The 23,407-nt window shown below is 39.5% G+C and overlaps 1 protein-coding gene across 1 annotated transcript; it reads left to right on the forward strand.

Annotated features, from left to right (window-relative positions):
• The first annotated feature begins 1,168 nt into the window (after positions 1–1,168).
• cdca7a (cell division cycle associated 7a) lies at positions 1,169–7,009 on the forward strand. The gene is made up of 10 exons (XM_054787472.1): positions 1,169–1,238; positions 2,197–2,337; positions 2,427–2,549; positions 3,507–3,716; positions 3,800–3,877; positions 4,437–4,625; positions 4,702–4,830; positions 4,909–5,058; positions 6,260–6,396; positions 6,477–7,009. Exons 1-10 carry the CDS (start codon positions 1,218–1,220, stop codon positions 6,508–6,510), a joined length of 1,212 nt encoding a protein of 403 aa, XP_054643447.1. The 5' UTR covers positions 1,169–1,217; the 3' UTR covers positions 6,511–7,009.
• Positions 7,010–23,407: the final 16,398 nt, after the last annotated feature.

The raw sequence follows: 23,407 nt of genomic DNA on the forward strand, positions 1-23,407 counted from the left end.
TAAAAATATAATGGGAATAATGTCGTAATGTTGCGAAAAGAAAGTTTACTAGAAGAAAGTTGAAATAGTTGAAAAAAAAACAGCTGAGATGGAAAAAACAGCTGTTATTTTAAGAGAATAAAGTCAAAATATCAAGAGAAAGCTGCAATTTTTTGACAACAAACGTTTAATATTATGACAAAGAATATGTCAATTTAGTAGCATAGAGTTGAAATATTAAAGTTTTTTAAAAGTCAAATATGAGAAACAAAACAAAGTTTTAATTTTCGGAAAATTAGGTTGGGTAAAAAGTCCTAATATAAAAAAAAAAGAAAGTTGAACTCTTTGGAGTAAAAATAAATAAATAAATAAATTTATAAATAAATAAAAACAACAGCAAAAATCGGGATAATACGAGGCTTTTTCACCTGTATGACAAAGCTGAGATTCAGCTTTTTCTTGAAATACTGTATAACTTCTTAGCATATCTACATGTGTTGCTTTACTAAATATCAATATAACTTCTTAGCATATCTACATGTGTTGCTTTACTAAATATCAATATAACTTCTTAGCATATCTACATGTGTTGCTTTACTAAATATCAATATAACTTCTTAGCATATCTACATGTGTTGCTTTACTAAATATCAATATAACTTCTTAGCATATCTACATGTGTTGCTTTACTAAATATCAATAGAACTTCTTAGCATATCTACATGTGTTGCTTTACTAAATATCAATAGAACTTCTTAGCATATCTACATGTGTTGCTTTGCTAAATATCACAGTGGCAAAGTTACATCCTTTCATTTTTCACTATGTGGCCCTCACTGGAAAAACCTTTGGACACTCCGGTTTTAAAGCACAGTTGGAAGGAATTCGACATTTTACCCGCCTTGTATGCAAAATCAAAACGAAGAAATTCGCGCCACACCGGAACACATGGAAGATAGATAACATTGGATCCATTAAATAAGCAGTAAACGAGTTCGTCTGTTTAGATAAAAACAGTATATGAACGTTTATCTCCAATAACCTCTGTGATAAAAAAAAATACGTGTCTTCTCTCGGAGAATGGGACAAGTTTGATTTAAGCGACGCGTGCCGTTTTATGCAGCTTCCAGGACTTGCTGGTGGCGCGGGAAACGAACTGGAGGTAGCGCGCGCTGTGAGGGTCAGACGAGCATTGTTCACGATAGGGCTCGCAGCGAAACTGCAACCTGGAAAGAAAAATGCCTTCCACACGTTCAAAGGTAAGAACATGTTTTTACTCCTCGTTTGTTGGCGTTGTTGTCTTCTATGCACGTGACCACCATATTGATCGTTTTAAAAGCACAGCTACGCTTGTTTCCCAGAAAAGTTGAACTAAGTACAATATGGAAAGGCGGAACCCTTCCCCGCAAAATTGCCATGAGAATGACAAACGTCGCCTGAAATGACCATTTAAATACAAAGTACACTCGTAAAGTTTTACTAGTTTGTTCAATCTGCACATAGTAAACAAAAATGCGTTGTATTTGAATGAACGAATGACCTCGTGCATTACATTGAAGTGTGGTTCATTATTATTTGAATTGATAAGTAAATAGAAAGCGAGTTTAATGTCTCTACAGTTTTAATAAACCCTTTTACGTCATATTTCATGGTCTGTACAATTAATGTACATGTTGACATATTTAATGTCTATGCACTTTTAATCTACCTTTTACATCATATTTCATGGTCTGTAGACTTTAAATGTACCTTTTTACATTATATTTAATGCATGCACACTTTTAATCTACTTTTTACGTCATATTTTATGGTCTGCACACTTTTAATGTACATTTTTACATCATATTTCATATCTATACACTTTTAATCTACCTTTTACATCATATTTCATGGTCTGCATACTTGTAATGTACCTTTTTACATCGTATTTCATGGTATATAGACTTTTAATGCACCTTTTTACATTATATTTAACGTCTGCACACGTTTAGTCTACCTTTCACGTCATATTTCATGGTCTGCACACTTAATGTGCCAATATTTGACAATATTTGTTTAACGTACCACTAGTGGACCATTTTTATGTGATATTGAAGAGGCTACTCACCCCTAATGGACCATATTTGCATGACACTTAAGGGTCAACTTGCTAACAGTTAGCTTTATTTTGATACATTTAAGTAAAAGAAGTAACGTACCGTGTCAACTCTTCCCCAGAGCACCGCAGCCCAGCTTCCCGCCACCAGGATGAGTTTGAGAAGTTTCCGCAGCGTCCCCCTGGTTACCATGGAAACATCATCCTCTTCCTCCGACGACAGCTGCGACAGCTTTGGGTCTGACGGAGGCTTTGCAAACACGGTATGTAACACGTCAGCTGACGGCGTGTGGCCAGTGTGTATCTGCAGTCATGCTAACAGTCGATTGTATTTTTGCACGTTTTTATTTAGAGGAGCAGCTCTCGACTGTCGAGGCAGATGGCGGCCAAGCAGAAGGCTCTGTTGAGCACCGTGGAAGAAGATGCACGTGCTGGCTTTGAAGAAGAGCTCATGAACAGTCAGATGAAAGCCATGGTGAGTTAAACATTGAGCTATGAAATCAGTGGTGGCCGGTGCATTTGGTACCGGGCCTTCAGTGAGGACCCCTTAATAGCGCCACCATCATGACACAATGATACAACGCATCAATAATATACAAAAAGGCAGTGTAACAACGTGTGGCATTACTGATTTAAGGATGAATACCGTTATTACTAAAGCAAGACAGCCAGGAAACGCCGTACCCCTACCCTACAACATCATCTGGAGCAGTTCAGAATCAATATTTAGCAAAGAACATGACAAAACATAAAAATCCCTAACTTCAAAGTTGGTCCATCTCTTCTTCGTGTGTGCAAAGCACTACAGGCTCTTCTTCTCCTGTGGTTTATTGGCGGTTGGCAAGCAACTTTTGGTGTCCATTAGCGGCAGTGCTGTATCAGCTCGGGCACCGCTGGCGTCAGAAGTGGGATGGCTAGACGGACAAATAGTACTCGTCTCCCGTGCTGCACCAGGCGCCGCTGCCTCTCCAGTTTGCCCCGGTCGCTGTGGCAGGCCTGTACTCTTTGTCCAACTTGCCATCCCACTTCTGACACCATCCTGCCGGGTGACTATTTATGATTCAAAGGGGGGAGCCTGTCCAGGTGTATGGAAATTGCTGCTATCTGAAATCTGATTGGTGAAATAAATAGAATAGAATAGTGTGTAAGTAATAGGGGCCAGCACTCCTGATTCTGAAGGCCCTATGTGTAGATTACATTGGCATAGCAACACAAAGAACCTGAAATCTGAGTGGACAAAAACAATGTAACATACACATACATACAGTAATAGTTCATGAGGGAAATACTAGAATATAAATTGTAACTGTAAGTCAGTGTTTGTGATGGTGTTTAGGCCAGCACAGAAGGCTGTGCTGGCCCTGACCACCCACCACAAGTACGTTTCAGGATTTTTACAAATTCCAACAGTAAACACGATCTTGCCTTCCAGAAGGTCGATCCTGACTCTCAGCCTGCGAGGCGTGGACGCAGGTCCCACCACCTGAAGGTGGCCATGAGCTTCCCGACCAGGAAGGCGGGCGCTAATAAGAGGCCGGCATCCGAACCCCTCCTTCAGCCTCCAGCGGTGAAATCTGAGGAAGAAGATGAGGACAACTTCATGGCCAAGAGGGCCCTGAATATTAAAGAGAACAAAGAAATGGTAGAGAAGATTCTCATTGTTTGACGTGAAAGGAGTGTTTTATTCTGCTTGTGGTTTCACTCGTTGTTGTTTTGATTTGGTAGCTTGCGAAGCTGATGGCAGAGCTAAACAAAGTACCCGGACTCTTCCCAAAACCATCGGCCATGTCTGCACCTACCACGGTAATATAAACCCCTCACACATCCCCATACCGTGTTCCTCATGCTAACTGACCATGTGACCTCACCATCCGCACGTAGATCATGTGACTGCAGTGTAGCGCCCGTCTTTGTCTTTTTGTTTATCCAAATTTGGGGTCCGGTGTCTGTCTGAATTGAGCAGGGCGTAACGTCAGGCAGCATATCATGCAGTGTCTCCACTAACGGAGCTTATGTGAACATATCCAAGTACAGTAATCTCTTGCCACATCGCGGCTTCACTATTTCACGGTTTTTCAAAAATATATGAATTATTAAATCTCGCTGTTTCCTGGTTGAAAACAGCTTATTGTTCGTTTAAAAGATGCATATTTAAGGTAATTTTACACATTATATTTTACATAATACATATGCATATTATATATTTTTACATACTTTTTCATTATCAAGTATAAAAATGGCTAAGTAATGTAAAATACTAATATAAGGCATTCAGAAGATGCATTCAAAGACGCTGTGATGATATGTAGTACTCTACATTTGTCACCAGGTGTCAGTAATGTCTAAACTTTTATCTTTTCAGCCCCGACGTGCACCCCGGCGTTCCGCGCCTGAAACTTGGAGGAGGAACCCCGAGCGTCAGTCCCGTCCCCACACTCGCTCCCGCACGCTGGCGGACGGGCCGCCCAGCCCGACGCCAGAGGAGGGCGAGCCTGATGATAAGTTCAGCCTGGTGCGCCGGAGCCGCTACTTTGAGGAAGTGGAAGAGCCGGTGAGCTTCCTGCTGGTGTCTTTGCTGAGGTCGACATCACTGACAGCAAAGCTAACACTGTGTATTTGCTGCACAGCCTCGCCGCCGCTCCTTCCACGGCAGCAAGGCTTTACCTCATGTGGTGCGGCCCGTGGACGAGGTGACGGAGGAAGAACTGCAGTGTATTTGCGACAACGTGCGGGAGAAGGTGTACCACACTGTCCATGTACGTTCACTAGAAGCTCCCGTGTGCGTCCGTAGACGTCACACTGCGTGGTTAAAGCCTCGTCTCTCTCTCTCGCAGGGTAGCACGTGCCACCAGTGCCGCCAGAAAACAATCGACACCAAAACAAACTGCCGCAATCCAGAGTGTGTTGGCGTGAGGGGTCAATTCTGCGGCCCGTGCCTTCGAAACCGCTACGGCGAAGAAGTACGAGATGCTCTGCTTAATCCGGTAAGTTCCAAAAACATCACGTCTTCACCTCCTTCTTAAAGATTTCCGTTTTATCCCATAACGGTGCCAAATCGCTACTTTTGAAACACTGCCGGTGCTTAAAATGGAGCCGCAACAAGTACTCAAAAAAAGGAAAACATACACATTTTGTCCAAAAACAATGCCTTTTTCTTTTTAAGGAATTTTGTGACATACAAGTTTGAACAAAATGGAACTGGAAATACTTCAGTAATATCACATCCTATTTAATAATGAAATAAAAGTAACACAATCGCCAAGATGAGATCAAATTGTCTTAATTGTCACAACAAAAACAGCAGCAATGCAGAACACGGGATGAAAATCAAATAAAATGTAAAAGTATATTTCAAATATTACGTTTAAATATTAAAATGTATTTTACAGTACTTTAAGTACATATACTCCACACCATTCAAGCATACATTGGTAAGTGGAAAACAATTGTGGCAATGTTGAGGAAAAAAAATACTTCAATCATGTAAATTAAATGGTAGCTATGAATAAAATAAATATACAAAAATGTATAAAAAATAGTAGTTAATATATATGTGTAATACATAAAAATAAATAATAAAAATACATTCACCAATATGAAATAAAATCCACAGCAAACTGTAATAATTGAATAGCTGGCAGCAATACACAACACAGCAGATGAAAAAATAAATACATGAAATAAAATATAATCCTACAAAAATAAAGTTCATTTACAGATTTATTTGTTATCAATTTATTAAATTAATATAAAATTAATAAAACTACATAATAACCTATCTATTATCTATTTTATAAAAATAAGCTAATAATGACTAAAAACTATAATGACAAACATTTGAAATATGTTTATGTTTAAATATTAAAAGATATGCTACAGTGTGTGTATATGTTTATGTTTAAATATTAAAAGATATGCTACAGTATGTGTATATGTTTATGTTTAAATATTAAAAGAAATGCTACAGTATGTGTATATGTTCCACACAATTTGAGCATTAATTGATCAATGGTACACGATTGCAGAAACGATTGCAGGTCTGCATTCATTCAGCACCCAAAAGATATTTTTGTTTTTGCCGTTTACGTCGGCACCGCTGCCGTAACGACAGTGCGTGTCGGTACATGTCCCTCCTCCTTGCGAGTGTTGGTCTTGCCTGACTCGTGTCTGATCCTGCCCCAACAGGAGTGGCGCTGCCCGCCGTGCCGGGGCATCTGCAACTGCAGCTTCTGCCGCGCCAGAGAAGGCCGCTGCGCCACAGGAGTGTTGGTCTACCTGGCCAAATATCACGGCTTTGACAACGTGCACGCATACCTGAGAAGGTGACTGATAAGCTTTGTTGAGGATCAATACATTTTTTTATAAAGTCAGATGGATTATTAATGTTGTGGTTTCTCTGCAGCTTGAGGCAGGAGCTGGAAGAGATGAGCGAGTGATCAGGAGCGACTGGCGACCAGTCCGGGGTGTACCCCGCTTCTCGCCCAAAGTCAGATGGGATAGGCTCCAGCATACCCCCTGCGGCCCTAATGAGGATAACGGCGGGTGGATGGAAACTGCACAAAACAATGCTCATGTTATGTAAATGAGACTTTTGGTTTGAGCGTTGTACTGTAACTGCTTGCTGCCGAGTCACGAGTTCTATCATTGCTTCAAGATGACATCATCATCACACACACCCGCCTTTCAGGTTTGGCAAATCAAACTGCAAAATCGGTAGACATCAATCTTAATGATTAACTATCAATTAATCACACTCATCCCTGAATTTCTGCTCTCGTGTACAGTAGATCCCCACTTTTGCCAACACATTTATATGGTTTTAAACTTATTTCAAATGCTTTTTTTTTAGTTGAATGGGTAGCCTTCAGATGGAAATGACTCAATAAAATGTTGATGGACTGTATCTTACGCAAAAGATATTGATGAACAATAGTTACCCTTTTTCACATTTAAAAAAAATGTTTTTTGTGTATTAAATATATATATACTGCTCCACAAAATTAAAGGAACACTTCGAAAACGCATCAGATCTAAACTGGGGGAAAAATGGTCTTGAATATCTTTCCTGATAATAAGTGGGTGATGTATTAGTAACAAAATGATGCCACATCATTTGATAGAAATGAAAATGATCACCCTATAGAGGGGGGAAATCAAAGACACCCCAAAAATGAAAGTGGAAAAAATGATGCAGCACACTGGTCCATTTAGCTAAAATGTCATTGTAGCAACTCAAAATGATTCTCAGTAGTTTGTGTGGCCCCCACGTGCTTGTACGCATGCCTGACAACGTCGGGGCATGCTCCTGTCAGGCATGCGTACAAGTATCAAATGATGTGGCATCATTTTATATATATATATATACAGTATATATATATATACAGTATATATATATATATATACAGTATATATATATATACAGTATATATATATATATACAGTATATATATATATTTCCTTTGTACTCCGGTTTCCTCCCACATTCCAAAAACATGCATGTTAGGTTAATTGGCGACTCTAAATTGTCCATAGGTATGAATGTGAGTGTGAATGGTTGTTTGTCTATATGTGCCCTGCCATTGGCTGGCGACCAGTCCAGGGTGTACCCTGGACTGGTCGGCTGGGATAGGCTCCAGCATGCCCGTGCAGCCCTAATGAGGATAAGCGGCATAGAAAAAGGATGGATGGCTTTCTTATCTTTAAATTAATTGTTTTTTTAAATATTTTTTCCCACATTTCACAGAATCAAACTCCAAAATATCAATCTAAACTATCAATTATGCTCATCCCTGGATTTCTGCTTTCTTGTAACGTCGATCGCCACGTTTGCCGATACATTGATATAGTTTCAAACTTATTGAAAATTTATTTGGAGGACTTTTTTTTTTTACTTGAATGGGTAGCCTTCAGCTGGAAATGATACAAGAAAATGTTAATAGACTGTCTTATGAAAGATATTAATCAACAGTATTGACCTTTTTTCCAATTTTTTTAAATTTTAGTTTCTTTGGTTTTTTTATTATTTTGATATTTTTTTCACATTTTTTAAATTTCTAATATTTGTTTTTTTAAACAATTTATATTTTTCACTTAAAAAAATCCCTTTTTAAAAATTTTACATGGTTTGTTTTTCAAATATTTTTCCCCATTTCACAAAATCAAATTCCGAAATTGGTAGACATCAATCTTAATAATCAATGCGCTGCTTTAATTTCTTGTACAGTAGCTCAGGGGTCAGGGGTTACAGTCCAAGCTATCAGCGAATGGCAGGAAAACAAACCCGTGAGTAATCAATACGCCCATGAAAATCTCTCTTTTTGACAGACTCCTCCCCCTCCAAACCCTCCCGCGAGCTTGCGTTGGTGTTCTCTCATTTCAGGTGACCATTTGCAATAAATAAAAGTGTGTAGTAATTATGACGTTAGATTCAGCTCCAGAAACCTCCCCTTCTCTCTTTAATTGCCACTGTTCACTAGCCACGGAAACTAACAAGCTAAACACACAATCTATGCCTCACACACGACAAGAATAAAACGTAAAGCTACTTATGATGAACCGATGGTGGAGGCAGGCACGGCACACAACTACGGTGCGTTCAAGGGCCACCAAACAAAATGCGAAATCTCAACGCATGGCGAAATAACATGATGATGTAACGATTGTGGACTTTTTCCAACAGCGGTACACGTATGCTGTACATTTTACCTGTACTGTATTTATTTAAAAAAACGACCTGCTTTTTTTAAACCAAAAATCTAATTTGCATTGTGTGAATGCTGAGTGTGTGGGGATCAACTGTAATGTTTCAACTTCTACGTTTTTCAACACTGGTTGGTTTATTTGGTTCGAGAAGCATGCTGATTGCATTTTCCATATAGAGCCGATATAAATGTCTATTTTCTTGACAGTAAATACTGCTGTGCTTTACGTTGTTTTGAATACGGATTTCACACGGTCTTCTCTCTCTGTGCCTTGTTTACTTCTTGTAAATCAGCGTAAATGTTAAATAGACATGTTCGCTTTAGCGGGAGGGGGTGTCCTGTGGAAGGGCACATGCAGGTGGGGGTCCACTGCTGGCTGAGCTGGGTGTGATGTGATGTGATGTACTGTACCGCTCATATCTCCTTCATTAGATAACCGTCACTAATGGCGTGGAAACAATTAGCGCAGCCTAATGGCGCTCTTGTACCTGTAAATCATCTCCAAGTGCGCTCTGGATCATTTTGTGCTCACAAGTGTGTTTCTGGACACTCGATGACTGGTGTTGAACCCGTCTGGCTTCTGGGAATAGTCCATTCAACCCGCGCCAGGTCATTCCTGATGTACAGTAGCAGTAGATCCTCGTTTTTTTGTGGGGATGAACATCCCGGACCGCCACCTAATCTTTTCTATTTTTGTCACACGGCTTGCAGGCCATGGATGCTGGATGGCGAATGTGCGGGGATACACTGTAATGCTTCTTTATTGTTGTTCCCTTATGCCGTACATTTTCTTTAAAGTCACGACCTTTGACCGTCATCTGGTTGCAGTGAGTTGAATTTTTATCAAAACTACTTTTCCATCAGTTTGTTGGCAAAATATTAACTAATATTGTCTATGATGAGGCATAACATATGTTGATGCATTTATATGCTTTCAAACTTACTGATACGACTTCTTTTTTAGTTGAATGGGCGCCCTTAGCTGGAAATGACACTAAAATGTTGATGACTGACATCTTGCACAAGAGGAATGAACAATATTTACCTTTTTCAATTTGTTTGTGCTTTATTTTTAAAATTATTCGTATATTTTTCACATTTTTTAAATGTTTATTTTAAAAAATGTTTTAAATTGTGTATTTTATATTTTTTCATATTTAAAAAAATTAATTAAACATTTTAAATGTTATTTGTATATATTAGATTTTTTATATTATTTGTAATTATTTATTCTATATTTTTTACATTATGATATAGATTTTTAATAATTTAAAGTTATTTTATAGATTTGCATTTTTAAAAGTTTGAATACATTTGTTAAAATTATTTTATTTTTAATATATTTCATATATATTTCAATTGTTTTTATTTAAATGTTTTCATTTATTTTATATTTTTCACATTTTTAAACATTTTTAATTAAAATATTTTAAACTTCTATTTTATTTATACTGTATATATATATATATATATATATATATATATATATATATATATATATATATATATATATATATATATATATATATATATATATATCATTTATATCAATTTTATATTTTTTCACATTTAAAAAATTTTGAATAATAAAAAATATATATATATATTTTATTTTTTAAAACATTTTTTCACATTTTGCATTTACTTTTTACTTTTTTTTTATTTTTTTCTATCACATTTGGAAAAAGTTTTTTAACAAAAAATATATTTTAAGTTATTTTATTTTATTTTTTTAAATATATTTTTACACCTTTTTTTTTTTTATAAATGATCATGCCTCTGATCTGACAGGACAATTCTGACGAAAAACAGCTAACGTTTGCATCATTCTAAAGGACCCCGGATGGCTGTTTTGCGTCACCGAAAACATTTTCATTCCCGATGAAAGAAGAACATTAATTATGCATGTATTGAGAAATAGTCTGAATCATTTTCGGGAATTCTCAAACTGTAAAAAAAAGGGTCAGGCTATGAATAATTAGGATAAAATGTTGCATCCCTTCATATGTAATTGACTATGACAGACGGTAAAATTGGAGCTAAATAAGACAACAGTGGTAAGTTGCAAAAACTATGATTAGTGTAATAAGCATGCACTTGAGAATGGTGCTGCTGTATGAAATGGAAACGATCTTCCACTTTGGGGTGATGAATATTTGGCCAAATAATTGTTTACAACGCTGCAGCATTGCGCTGATCTGCTAATCAGGCTATGAAATACAATATTTATTCATTAGAGCAGATTTAATGAGGCCTTGCGGTGCTAATTATGAAAACCAGCGTAGCAGTAAATGAGCAGCGTGGGGCGGCGGGGTACCACTAACCGAGGGACGGGGGTGTCGGGGTTGTGATGGAGTGGTGGGGAGGGGGGTGGGGTGTGTGGGGGTGCTTGAAGTGGGCTCTGTCATGGCGACTGAGCAGCGACAAGCAGTTCATGCTGCCACACATCACCTGACCTGCAGACGGGGTCGCAGACGCAGTAGAAAGCGTCATGGGAGGGGCTTCAGGTGCAAGCTTTTAAATGCAAACTGGTCTACCGTCAGCCATGAAGCTGAAACAGGTTTCTTTTCTTATTTGTATGCGCGTGTGGAGATAAGCGGCAGGATTTCACGGCATCATAAAGACTTGAATTGACTGATGTTTTCATTACGGCTGCGGGGGAACGTGGGGACTGCTAATTTGCCTCCGAGACCTGCAGGTCCACGCTGATTTTTAGCCATGGAAGAAACACAGAATAAATGCAAGCTGTGGGGCACAATCAGAATTCGGGTCAAAATCAGCTGATTTCTAATTATTCACAATCAGACCAACAAGCCTCTGCAATAAACACCTTCCAGGATTTTAAAGAGCAGGTTGTTTTTTAGTCATTTTTTAAGGGTAGAGGTATAGAAAAGGGGTTTGAAGTATGCCAAACTTTTCTCCAGACAGTAATCCCTCATTTATCGCAGTTAATTGGTCTAAGCATGATAAGTGAATTAAAGTAGGATTCCTCACTTATACATGGAATATTTTCGTAGTTAGAACATAGAAACTTGTATATGACCTCCTAATTACGCTTTTTAACACCATTAAAGCCTTCTAGACATGAAATAACACCCCTATGGTGACCTTTATACTCCCATTACCCAATATTGTATACATAATAAGAGAAAATAAGACATAAATAAGATAAAATATAAATTCACACATGTTAGCATTGAGAGAATTTCTTGTGGTTCTTCTTTTATTACTTTGTGTTCTGTACAGTACTTCCTGCAGTGGCTATTATGTCATCAATGTAACATTACTGACCGCTAGTGACCGGTGTAGACGATTACATATCATCAACACATCTTTGAATGTGTCTTCTGAATGACTTACATTCTTTTACTTCATTTTGGACCTGAACGTGATCTATGGAAAGAAGGATTTCATATTATTAAATGGAATATTTTATTTATTTATTTATTTTTTATCTGTTTATGACCTTCTAAATGTGCTTTTTAAGTAGACATTATAAGAGAAAATAAGACATCCATCCATCCATCCATTTTCTATGCCGCTTCTCCCCAGTAGGGTCGCGGGGCTATGCTGGAGCCGATCCCAGCTGACTTCTGGCGACAGGCGGGGTACACCCTGGACTGGTCGCCAGCCAATCGCAGGGCACATATAGACAAACAACCATTCACAGACATATACGACATAATATAGACTCATATGTTAGCATTGGGAGAATTCCTTGTTGTTCTTCCTGTATTACTTCCTGTTCTGTACAGTACTTCCTGCGGCGGCTATTGTCTCATTAGTGTAACATTACTGACACCTAGTGACCAGTGCAGAATACTACATATCATCACAATGTCGTTGAATGCATCTTCTGAATGCCTTATACTGTATTTGTTTTTGTTTTTTTTATATTATTAGAGCCCTCTAGACAAGTGGTTAGCATGTTGGCCACACAGTCACAGTCTGGAGATCGGGAAGACCTGGGTTCAAATCTCCCTTGCGCATTTTCTGTGTGGCGTTTGCATGTTCTCCCCATGCGTGCGTGGGTTTTCTCCGGGTTCCTCCCACATTCCAAAAACATGCATGTTAGGTTAATTGGAGACTCTAAATTGTCCATAGGTATGAATGTGAGTGTGAATGGTTGTTTGTCTATTTGTGCCCTGCCATTGGTTGGCGACCAGGCCAGGGTGTACCCCGCCTATCGCCCGAAGTTAGCTGGGATAGGCTCCAGCGACCCTAATGAGGAGAAGCGGCATAGCAAATGGATGGATGGATGGAGCCCTCTAGACATGAAATAACACCCCTATAGTCACCTTTACACTCCTATTACCCAATAGAGGAGACATAAGACAAAATAGGACATAGAAGACATAAAAAAGCACCTTCTGAATGCCTTATATATATATATATTTTTTAACATTATTAGAGCCCTCTAGACATAAAATAACACCCCTCTAGTCACCTTTACACTCATATTACCTAATAGAGTAGACATAACAAGAAAAAAAGACATACTGTATAAGACATAAATAAGCATCTTCTGAATGCCTTATGTTTGTATTTTACTTGGCAAAAATGGAAAAAATACGTAAAAGTTGCTAAAATATGCATATTTTGGAGTATTAATAGGCCATATTCGACCACAAAACAGCGATAATTTATGAATCACAGTGAGGAATCCAGCTGTGTGGGTACTTCGGTTTTCCTCCCACAGTCCAAAAACAAGCATGTTAGATTAACTAGACAGCCTAAATATATCATGCGACTGGTTATACTGTATGTCTTGTGATGGACAGGTGACCAGTCTCAGCCAAAGTCAATGGGCATAGGCTGCAGCTACACCTGTGACCTTGACCAGGATAGGCGGCAGGAAATGAACATTCCCATTTGAGAACGAAAGACAAAGTTCAAACTTTGAATGTTTATGTTGCCCTCCAGCAGGGTGTGATCATCCTGAGAGGAGGGCATGGTTAGCGCGTAGAGTGGGTAAGATTGGCAGGAGGCCCCTAACATGCCCCCCCACGCCCTCCCCTCCCAGCCCCAGCCTGCAATGTGATGGAAACAGCACTCTGCTCCTGACGTCTCGCTGACATTATCACAAGCAAAGAGCCGCCTGCACTTGCTCCATCTCACAGGAAATTGCCAAGTCACCCTCACAAAGGAAACGGCGCCAAGTGCACTTGCTGCTGCTTTTAAAAGGAAAGTGTGATAAAGTGAAATACACAATTGCTCACGGGGGGGGGGGGGGGGGGGGGGGGGGGGGGGGAGGATGGGGAAGGAAATTATAGGCAGCTAGCAGTGAATGTGGCGAAAGACAAATCTAAGAAATAAACAACAATAAATAACTTTTTCAGACATTGAATTAATAAATAAATGACTTTAACAGACAAACACGTAACAAATAAAATATGACTTGATATGAATGCGTGTGTTCGGTACATGCTACAAACTTAAATGTTATGATATGTTCAGTTGTACTATAATCCGTCTAACCCATGTGACCCAGGCAGAACAAACGTCCAACATGTACAACACAACAACTTACAGTCAGTGACATGAAAACGCCCAGCGACGGCTAACCATCTAGCCAAAACACCGGTGAGCCAAAGCCAGGCGCTCATGAAGTGACAGCAGGGACGACCAATCACACGCTAGCAAAAAAATCGGCTGAGCCAATCACTGAGCTTGTGGGCGGCCTAAAGGCCAACTGGCCCCGGCTTGAGCGGCCGCTTCCCACTTGGTCCTAGTGCTTGACCAATTTCTTTTTGATATATATCGTAATCTAAAGAGAATCAAAACTGTGTCGGGGACATGTTACCCCCCCTCACTTCCAAATTATGTCCGTAACTGTATGATAAGTATGTCCAGAGACGGCTGGCCCATTAGGCAATACAGTGGTACTAACGTCCGCACCGGTTAGCGTGTTTTTCGATTACAACATCCAACCTTTTTGCTAAAATTTTGCCTTGGCTTGCCTTCGCTCACTTGGTTAGTGTGCAATACAGGGCGTGTAACAAACTGTTGTATTCGCGATCCGTACCGAAAACCCTTTTGGGTGCTGCACATGCGCGAGACCTACATCAATTCCTCCTTTCGCAAGGGGCTTATTTTCTTGGTGACTCTTATTAAAAGACTTCACTAGCATGCAGATGTTTCTATCATCTTTATTCACCAAGCGCGACCTTGTGTAAAAACGTATGCATGTGCAATAGACATAAAAATCATATCCAGTCACATACAGTATAATATACATGAATAAATACAAATAAACATAACAAGACCACTATAAACAAAAGCAAACAAATGAAAAAAATATATTTGAATGTAAACAACCATTCATTAGCAGCTGATCAAAAGTTTAAGACCATCGCTCAAAAAATAACAAAAAACTCTCCAAACAAGAACAAAAAATGTTCTCAGTAGGACTCAGTAATGAGAAGCTCCACCGTTCTTGTTAATCACTTCAAAATTTGCTTTAGGTATGCTTGATGCGAGTGTTTCCAGGAGGCTAGTGGGAACATTGCTCCAAGTGGTGAAGATGGTTTCACCAAGGGCATCAACTGTCTGGAACTGATGGCCATTTTTATAAACTTCCCTTGCCATCCATCCCCAAATGTTCTCTATGGGATTTAAATGAGGGGAACATGCAGGATGGTCCAAAAGAGTGATGTTATTCTCCCTGAAGAAGTCCTTGGTCAAGCGAGCATTGTGAACTGCAGCGTTGTCCTGTTGAAAAACCCAGCTGTTACCACACAGACGAGGGCCCTCAGTCATGAGGGATGCCCGCTGCAACATCTGCACGTAAGCAGCCACCGTTTGACGACCCCGCACAACCTGAAGCTCCAGTGTTCCACTGAATGAAAAAGCACCCCAGATCATGATGGACCCCCTCCACTGTGCCGGGTAGAAAACATCTCAGGTGGGATTTCCTTGTCATGCCAGTAACGTTGGAAGCCATCTGGACCGTCAAGGTTACATTTTTTCCTCATCAGAGAATAAAACTTTTTTCCACCTTTCAATGTCCCATGTTTGATGCTCCCTGGCAAAGTCTAAACGGGCAGTTTTGTGGCGTTGAAGGAGACGAGGTCTTTCAATTCTTTTTTTGTTTTTTAAAGCCTTTTCCCGCAGATGCCGTCTGATGGTTATTGTGCTGCAGTCGGCACCAGTAAGGGCATTAATGTGGGTGGAAGACCGCCCTGTGTCTTGATGGACAGCCAATCGAATCCTCCGGCTTAGCGCAGCTTTGATTTTTTTGGGTCTACCACTTGACTTTTTTGTTCCATAATGCTCAGGATCTTTCAAAAAATGTCGAATGACTGATTTACTGCACCCAACCTCAGCAGCAATGGCACGCTGCGAGAGGCCGGGTTATGCAGCTCCACAATCCGACCACGTTGAAAAAGTGAAAGCTTCTTAGCTTTAGCCATCAGGAGGGCATGACAGCGTGAATGCCTGACAGAAAATGAACATTTTGAACAGATTTTGGCTTTTATAGCCTGTGGTCTTAAACTTTTGATCAGGTGATAAACAACCTATTTCAGTTTTGTTTGTTTTTTGTCTCACTCCCCCTTCTTGTTTTTGCATATTGTAGCTCTACTTCAAATCTCATTAAGATCCAAATGTGCAAAATGCAAATTCTAGCAATTTTTCAACTGCTCTTAAGATTTTGATCAGGAGTGTATGTCATGTTTGTGGCATTGCTTTTGAATGTAAAACTGTGCATGTTAAAAAACATGTTACTGCCCCATGAGTGCAACAACAGTAAAAAAAAAAAAGGGCTCACCCTCCAAGCACAATCTCCTCTCCTCCCCCTCCCTCTTTGCAAAACTAGGTAATAGTGATGTTACTTGCTCAGTTGTCCATTCATTTGTTGTTTGTAATTATTTTTGCACCATTTTCTACATGTAAAACTATAATTATTGCAAATGTGTTTTGTGTTAAAAATGTGTGGGTGTCTGAACCGGATTAATTGGATTTACATTATTTTCTATGGAAAACATGCCTTGGTTAAAGTATGTTTTAGTTTGAATGATGCTAACCAAAACACTTCTGTTTTGGCAAATGCTAAGGGAACCGTGGCCTTCAGGGGGCGCCACGGAAAATGGAAAAGCTCACATTGATTCAAATGTAAAGTAATGCCCAATTATTACTATTATAATTACAAATGATATCAAATGAGTCTCATCATTTTTGAACATAGTTTTGCATATAGTTGTGTATAGGTATCCAAATGGATTTTGTATACAGTTATTGTTATTGTATGTACTTGTTGTATATAGCAATTGCATAGTGTCAATGTAGCTTATATAAAGAGGTATCGTGCGGTAACAGTGTGGTTATGTTAATTGTTGTACTGATCATTTATTAATACTACTGTTTACTTTTCCCTATTTTATTTTAAATTTTTTAATGTATTTTGATTCTTTGGTATTTATTTGTAATTTGTTATGCACGTAAATTGGGTGACATGTTAGCTTACAAGTTAAACACAAAAGTAAAAACAATGTCATTCCATTTCTTTTGTAAGCGTATGTAAATCGCCAATGGAAGGAAGGGTTGCCATATAAAATCTGGCCTTGGGCGCCATATTGGGTAGGGTTGGGTGGCTCTGTGTGTGTCATTTCTAGAACAGCCAAGCAAGTACGCGGCTGTCGACTCCACTTTAAAGCTCATAATAAAATCATTTGTTCATTTCTAATCCATATTTATTAGGACTGTAGTTCTCCCTATCGCCTAACGGGGGAGCTCGAACACAGGCCACTCCTGTGCTCAAAGTTTCATGAAGTGTTTACGTTGAATGTGGTATAGTTGACACAGCTGTGTTAAGCAGCGATAGACAATCAATACGTTGGACAGGCGGACATTATTGTGAAAGTTCCAGGCTGGCAGCAGGGACACTTGAAGCTGGGGGGAGGTTGGAAGAGGACATTGTGGGGAGGGGGTTGGGGGTAATTATGACCAGGGGAACACTGGGCCGACATCTGTAAATCTATTCTTACCTCCAACGAGATCTGGTACATTGGATTGATTTTATTGAGATCATAGGCTATAAATGGGGCATGGAGGGGCTTACGGCCAGGATATGGTGGCGCTCATGTGCTTCATTAATTTTTTACTTCATTAAAGTCGCTCTCCTTCAGACCCTTAAACGTGACAAAATTTTGTCACACTGGTCATGAATCCAGGATACGGGACACGAGGTGGAGGGATGGATATTGTCTAAACAAGTCACTAAAATAACAAACGACATAATAACAAATAATGACGACTCAGTCACTCTTTGCACTCCAATGAATATCTCACAGAAAGAACACAACAACACTCAAATCCAAAGAGGCAGCCAATAAGACACTTAGCTCCATGAAAGACTGATTTGAATAAATGTAGGATACAAATTGTATGTTTGTTTAAAGCAGGGTTGCCCAAAGTGTGGCTCGGGGGTCGTTTGCAGCCCACAGTTGTTTTTTTGTTTTTTTTGGCCAGTGGCACATTTGAAAAATATAATTTAACAAGAAAACAAACAAAAAAAAAACACCCAACAACAGCAAACATGGAAAAATCAGCTGTAATTTCACAAGGATAAAGTCAAAATAGTAAGAGACAAAGTCGTAATTTTATGAGAAAAAGTCGTGCTTTTATGAGTAAAAATAGCGTCATTTTAGTAGCATAAAGTTGAAATATTAAGGAAAAGAGACGTAATGTTTTTAAAGTCAAAGTATGAGAAACAAATAAAACAAATAAAGTTGTAATTTTTGGCAAACTAGGTTGTATAAAACATTATCATTTTACAAGAATAAAGTGAAAATATTACAGGAATAAAGTCATAATTACGACAAGAAAAAGTACAAGAAGAAAATTTAAATAGTTGGAAAATTAAAAAACACCCAACAAAAGCAGAAATGGAAAAAACAGCTCTTATTTTACAAAAAAAACGATTGTAAGGAAAAATTATGTTTTTTAGTAGCATAAAGCTGAAATGTTAAAGAAAAAATATGTCATAGTTGTAATCTGAAAACAAACAAAACAAAAATGAGCATTTTTTGGAGAATTTGGTTTTGAAAAAGATTATATTATGGCAATAAAATCATAATATTATGATTTTTTTTTTACAAAGGCTATTTAAGAAGAGAGTTGAAATATATGGAAAGAAAACAGCAAAAATGGGGAAAAAGAGCAAAGAGTGAAGTTGATACTGATAATCGGCTTTTTCAGCTATATGACAAAGCTGAGATGCATTTTTTTCTTGAAATATACATTATCTAACTTCTTAGCATAGTTTATAAAATATCAAAGTGGCCCTTGCATCCTTTCATTTTTCACTATGTGGCCCTCGCTGGAAAAAGTCTTGACAGCCCTGCTTTAAAGGATGTGAAACAATGGACCTGTAGCTTGCTGAACATTTAAATAGAAGAAGTGAAAAAATGGAGCCCCGCCGTGGCCTAGTGGTTAGGATGTTGGGTCACAGTCTGGAGATCGGGACGATCTGGATTTGGATCTCCACTTGGGCATCTCTGTGTGGCGTGTGCATGTTCTCCCCATGCATGTGTGGGTTTTCTCCGGGTACTCCGATTTCCTCCCACATTCCAAAAACATGCATGTTAGGTTTATTGGAGACTCTAAATTGTCCATAGGTATGAATGTGAGTGTGAATGGTTGTTTGTCTATATGTGCCCTGCCTGTTGGATAGGGTCCAGCATACCCCCCGCGACCCTAATGAGGAGAAGCGGTATAGAAAATGGATGGATGGATGGAAAAGAATGGATGTTGATGCTTTAAAGTGAGTTTTAAATGAATTGATGGCAGGCTTATGTTGTTTTACTGCAACTAATAACTGACTGATGTATTAGCACACAGTCAGCACAGCAGGGAGACAAAGAAGAAAGGGGTGAAAAACTGATGAAAGAAGTAGAAAATAAAATGTTTATAAATAGAATAAAAATAAAAATGATGAAGTAAAGAAGATATGATAGGAAGGAAGATAGGAATATATCATTTTCTATGCCGCTTCTCCTCATTAGGGCTGCGGGGGTATGCTGGTCATTAAGTCATGACCCACTTTTATTTCAGACATTTTCCTTTTTTTTTTACACATTTATGGAAGTCATTTTTTTCACATTCTTGGCTTTTTTATATTTATTTCTTTATTCCTTACTATTATTTATATTTTTTATACTTTTATTGAAGTCACTGTAATTTTTATATTTGTTCCTTATTATTTTATTTATATTTGTACACTTTTATTGAAGTCATTGCCATTTTCATATTTATTTTTTCTTTATTATTATTTTTTAATGTTTTTTTTACATTTTTATTGATCATTGTCATTTTTATATCTATTTATTCCTTATTATATATATGTAACATATTATTATTGTTTTTTCACTTTTATATAAGTCAGTCATTCTTATGTTTATTTATTTATTCCTTATTATTTGATTAATATGTTTCTACTTTTATTTAAGGCAAAGGAAGCAAATGTATTTGTTTTTTTTGTTTAATCGCTTGTCATCTTTTGAATGATTAATACACATACTGTAATTACATGTTCAAAGTGTATTTTAGAAGAATTTATTAGACATTTTGTCAAGGAAATGAGGCCGAATATGATGTCTGCCTACATACAAATAATGCACAAATGAAAATTAAATCCAACCAGTCCAGGGTGTACCCCGCCTCTCGGCCAAAGTCAGCTGGGATAGGCTCCAGCATACCCCCGCGACCCTAATGAGGACAAGCGGCATAGAAAATGGATGGATGGATGGATTAAATCCGCGACCCACCAGTTGAGAACCATTGATGTATACCATACCAAAGCCTACTCCTACGTACACAACAATAATAAACACACTTGTTTGTTTTGTTACACTTCTGATTAGGGTGTGCTGGTGTACCTAATGTTGTGTCCAGTGAGCGTGTATGAAGGCTAATCTGATGTTAGCATGTTGGCTTTTGGAGTAGAGCCTGTTCAGAGTCGCAGCTGTGAACATGCTCTGACTGCTGATCTCATGAGCATGAGAACAGCACACACACACACACACACACACACACACGCATATACTGTATCGCCAGCAGCCACTAAGTGAGACAGCATGAACTCCCTAATATTTCAAATCTGTTTCCACAGCTGTCCCGAGGAAGATGTGTGAGATTTGTCTGTTCCTAAGTGTTGGTAAACGACCATTGCATCATTACATCTGACATCAAACTAAATATCTGCTGACAACATCTATTGTGTGGCTACCTCTGAAACCACACACACGCACACACACACACACACACACACACAGCTAAGGGATAATTAGCACCAGCTAGCACTTTATAATTTTAGGGATTATTTTCCCCACTTAAAAGCATCACATTGTTTGCAATGTGACGGGCCAGCGTGAAAAACACTTGAGTGGATTTGATGTTGTCCCCCTAATCTGCATTTAATTCCAGCTGGAAAAAAACTGCCGCCCGTTCTTCTCTGTTCACACTACAATACGAGGCTTTGTTTAGCCTGTTATGCATGTGTTTAACATGACAAGTCAGGCAATAGTTTCAATTTATTTTCAATTTAACAAACTGGGGGTGGAGGTTCCCCTTTTCAAAAAGGTTCCAACTATCGTGGGATCTCACTCCTCAGCCTTCCTGGTAAGGGGGCTCTGGAGAGGAAGATGTGCTGGGTAGTCGCACCTGGGATTCAGGAGGAGCAGTTTGGTTTTCGTCCTGATTGTGGAATTGTGGCACAGTTCTATACTCTCGTCAGGATCCTTGAAGGTGTGTGGGAGTTTGCCCAACCAGTCTACATGTGTTTTGTGGAATTGGAGAAGACAACCAACGGGAATTCTGTGGGTGGTACTCGGGGAGTATTGCATATTGGACGGCCTGATTTGGGCGGTGCCAGACCTTGGTCCGCATTGCTGGCAGTAAGACAGACTCGGTTCCAGTGAGGGTTGGACTCTCCCCAGGCTGCCCTTTGTAACCGATTCCGTTCAGAATGCTTATTGGAGATAATCTGTAGGTGCAGACATGGTGTTGGGAGGATCCGGTTTGGTAGCTGCAGAATTGAGTCTCTTCTGGCTTCATCGGGCGGTGATCTTCAGCTCTCACCGGATCGGTTCGGGATGAGGATCAGCAAGTCCATGGAGTTCCCCATGTAGATGAGTACCTTGGGGTCTTGTTCACGAGTGAGGGAAGGATGGAACGCAAGATGGACAAGCGGATGGGTGCGGCCTCTACAATGTTGCAGACTCTGCATCTGCCCGTTGTGGTCAAGAAGAGGCTGAGCCGAAAGGCAAAGCTCTCAATTTACCAGCCGATTTATGTTCCTACCCTCACTTATGGTTATGAGCTTTGAGTAGTGACCGAAAGGACAAGATCGTGGGTACAAGCGGCGCTGGTCAGGATGCCTCCCTGACACCTCCCTGGGGAGGTGTTCAGGGCACGTCCGACTGGTAGGAGGCCACGGGGAAGACTCGGGGCACACTGGAGAGACTATGTCTCTCAACTGACCTAGGAATGCCTTGGGATCCACCTGGAGGAGCTGGGGAGAGGGAAGACTGGACCTTGAATAAGCAGTAGAAGATGGATGGATGGATGGATTTTTATAACTTTGAAGGTTTTACATTTTTACATCTCATCACATTACGTATTTTAAGTACCTTAACTCACTTCTAAGCAGGAGGTCGTGTGTTCCACAGGTGTGACAAGTAATGGGTGAACCATTTCCTACTCAGGAGGGTACAAGCGGCCGAAATGAGTTTCCTACGCAGGGTGGCTGGGAGACTCGGAGTAGAACCGCTAATCCTCCGCATTTAGAGGAGCCAGATGAGGTGGCTTGCGTATCTGGTCAGGATGAGGTGTTCAGGGCAAATCTGACCGGTATAAAGATTTGGGGAAGACCCAGGACACCCTAGAGACACTATGTCTCCCAACTGTCCTGGGAAGGCCTCGGGATCCGCCGGGAGGAGCTGGACAAAGTGGCCAGGGAGAGGAAAGTCTGGGCCTCCCTGCTAAGGCTGGTGCCCCTGCGGCCCGATCTTGGATAAGTGGTGGAAGATGGATGGATGGATGGCCATTACTCCCACAGTCATATATATTATTTTCACCAACGATATAATAAAAACAACTTAATATTATATAATATTAGTATAAAGGCTTCCCTCATATTTAAATGTTTCACCAGTCGAATACATTTTTCCTGAGCCCTCGATGAAAAAAATAACGCGAGTATCTAAGTCCTTTATAATAAAGAGACATGACCCCAAAACAATTGATTCTCCTTGTATGAAATGACGAGTTAGAATAGAGTGGAATTAATCTACAAATTCATTTATCTGGAGATGCCCTCGGGCAGTCAGAGGACCTCCCCAGATCTCACTTTTGGGGGATCTAGTTCAGAAAATAATCCCAAAGCTATTTTCATTTAAATAACACTTTGTATTCTGTGGAAACTGTGTGAATAAATATAATTGGCAAAGTGTGAAACATAAGCCTGAGGGTGCTTGCTTGCGCTGTGTCGGCTGCGTCGCAGAGGACGTGTCTGACGCAGAGATTGAATTTGTTCTCTCTGAAGTCAAAGGCAGGAAAACAATTAACTGCACATTTGAGTGTGTACCACTTGACACACTTTCTCACCTCACTGGGGCAACTGTCTGTAGAGAGC

This window comes from Dunckerocampus dactyliophorus, chromosome 9 (genome assembly GCF_027744805.1).
Source record: "Dunckerocampus dactyliophorus isolate RoL2022-P2 chromosome 9, RoL_Ddac_1.1, whole genome shotgun sequence".
In the NCBI taxonomy this organism is placed as follows: domain Eukaryota; kingdom Metazoa; phylum Chordata; class Actinopteri; order Syngnathiformes; family Syngnathidae; genus Dunckerocampus; species Dunckerocampus dactyliophorus.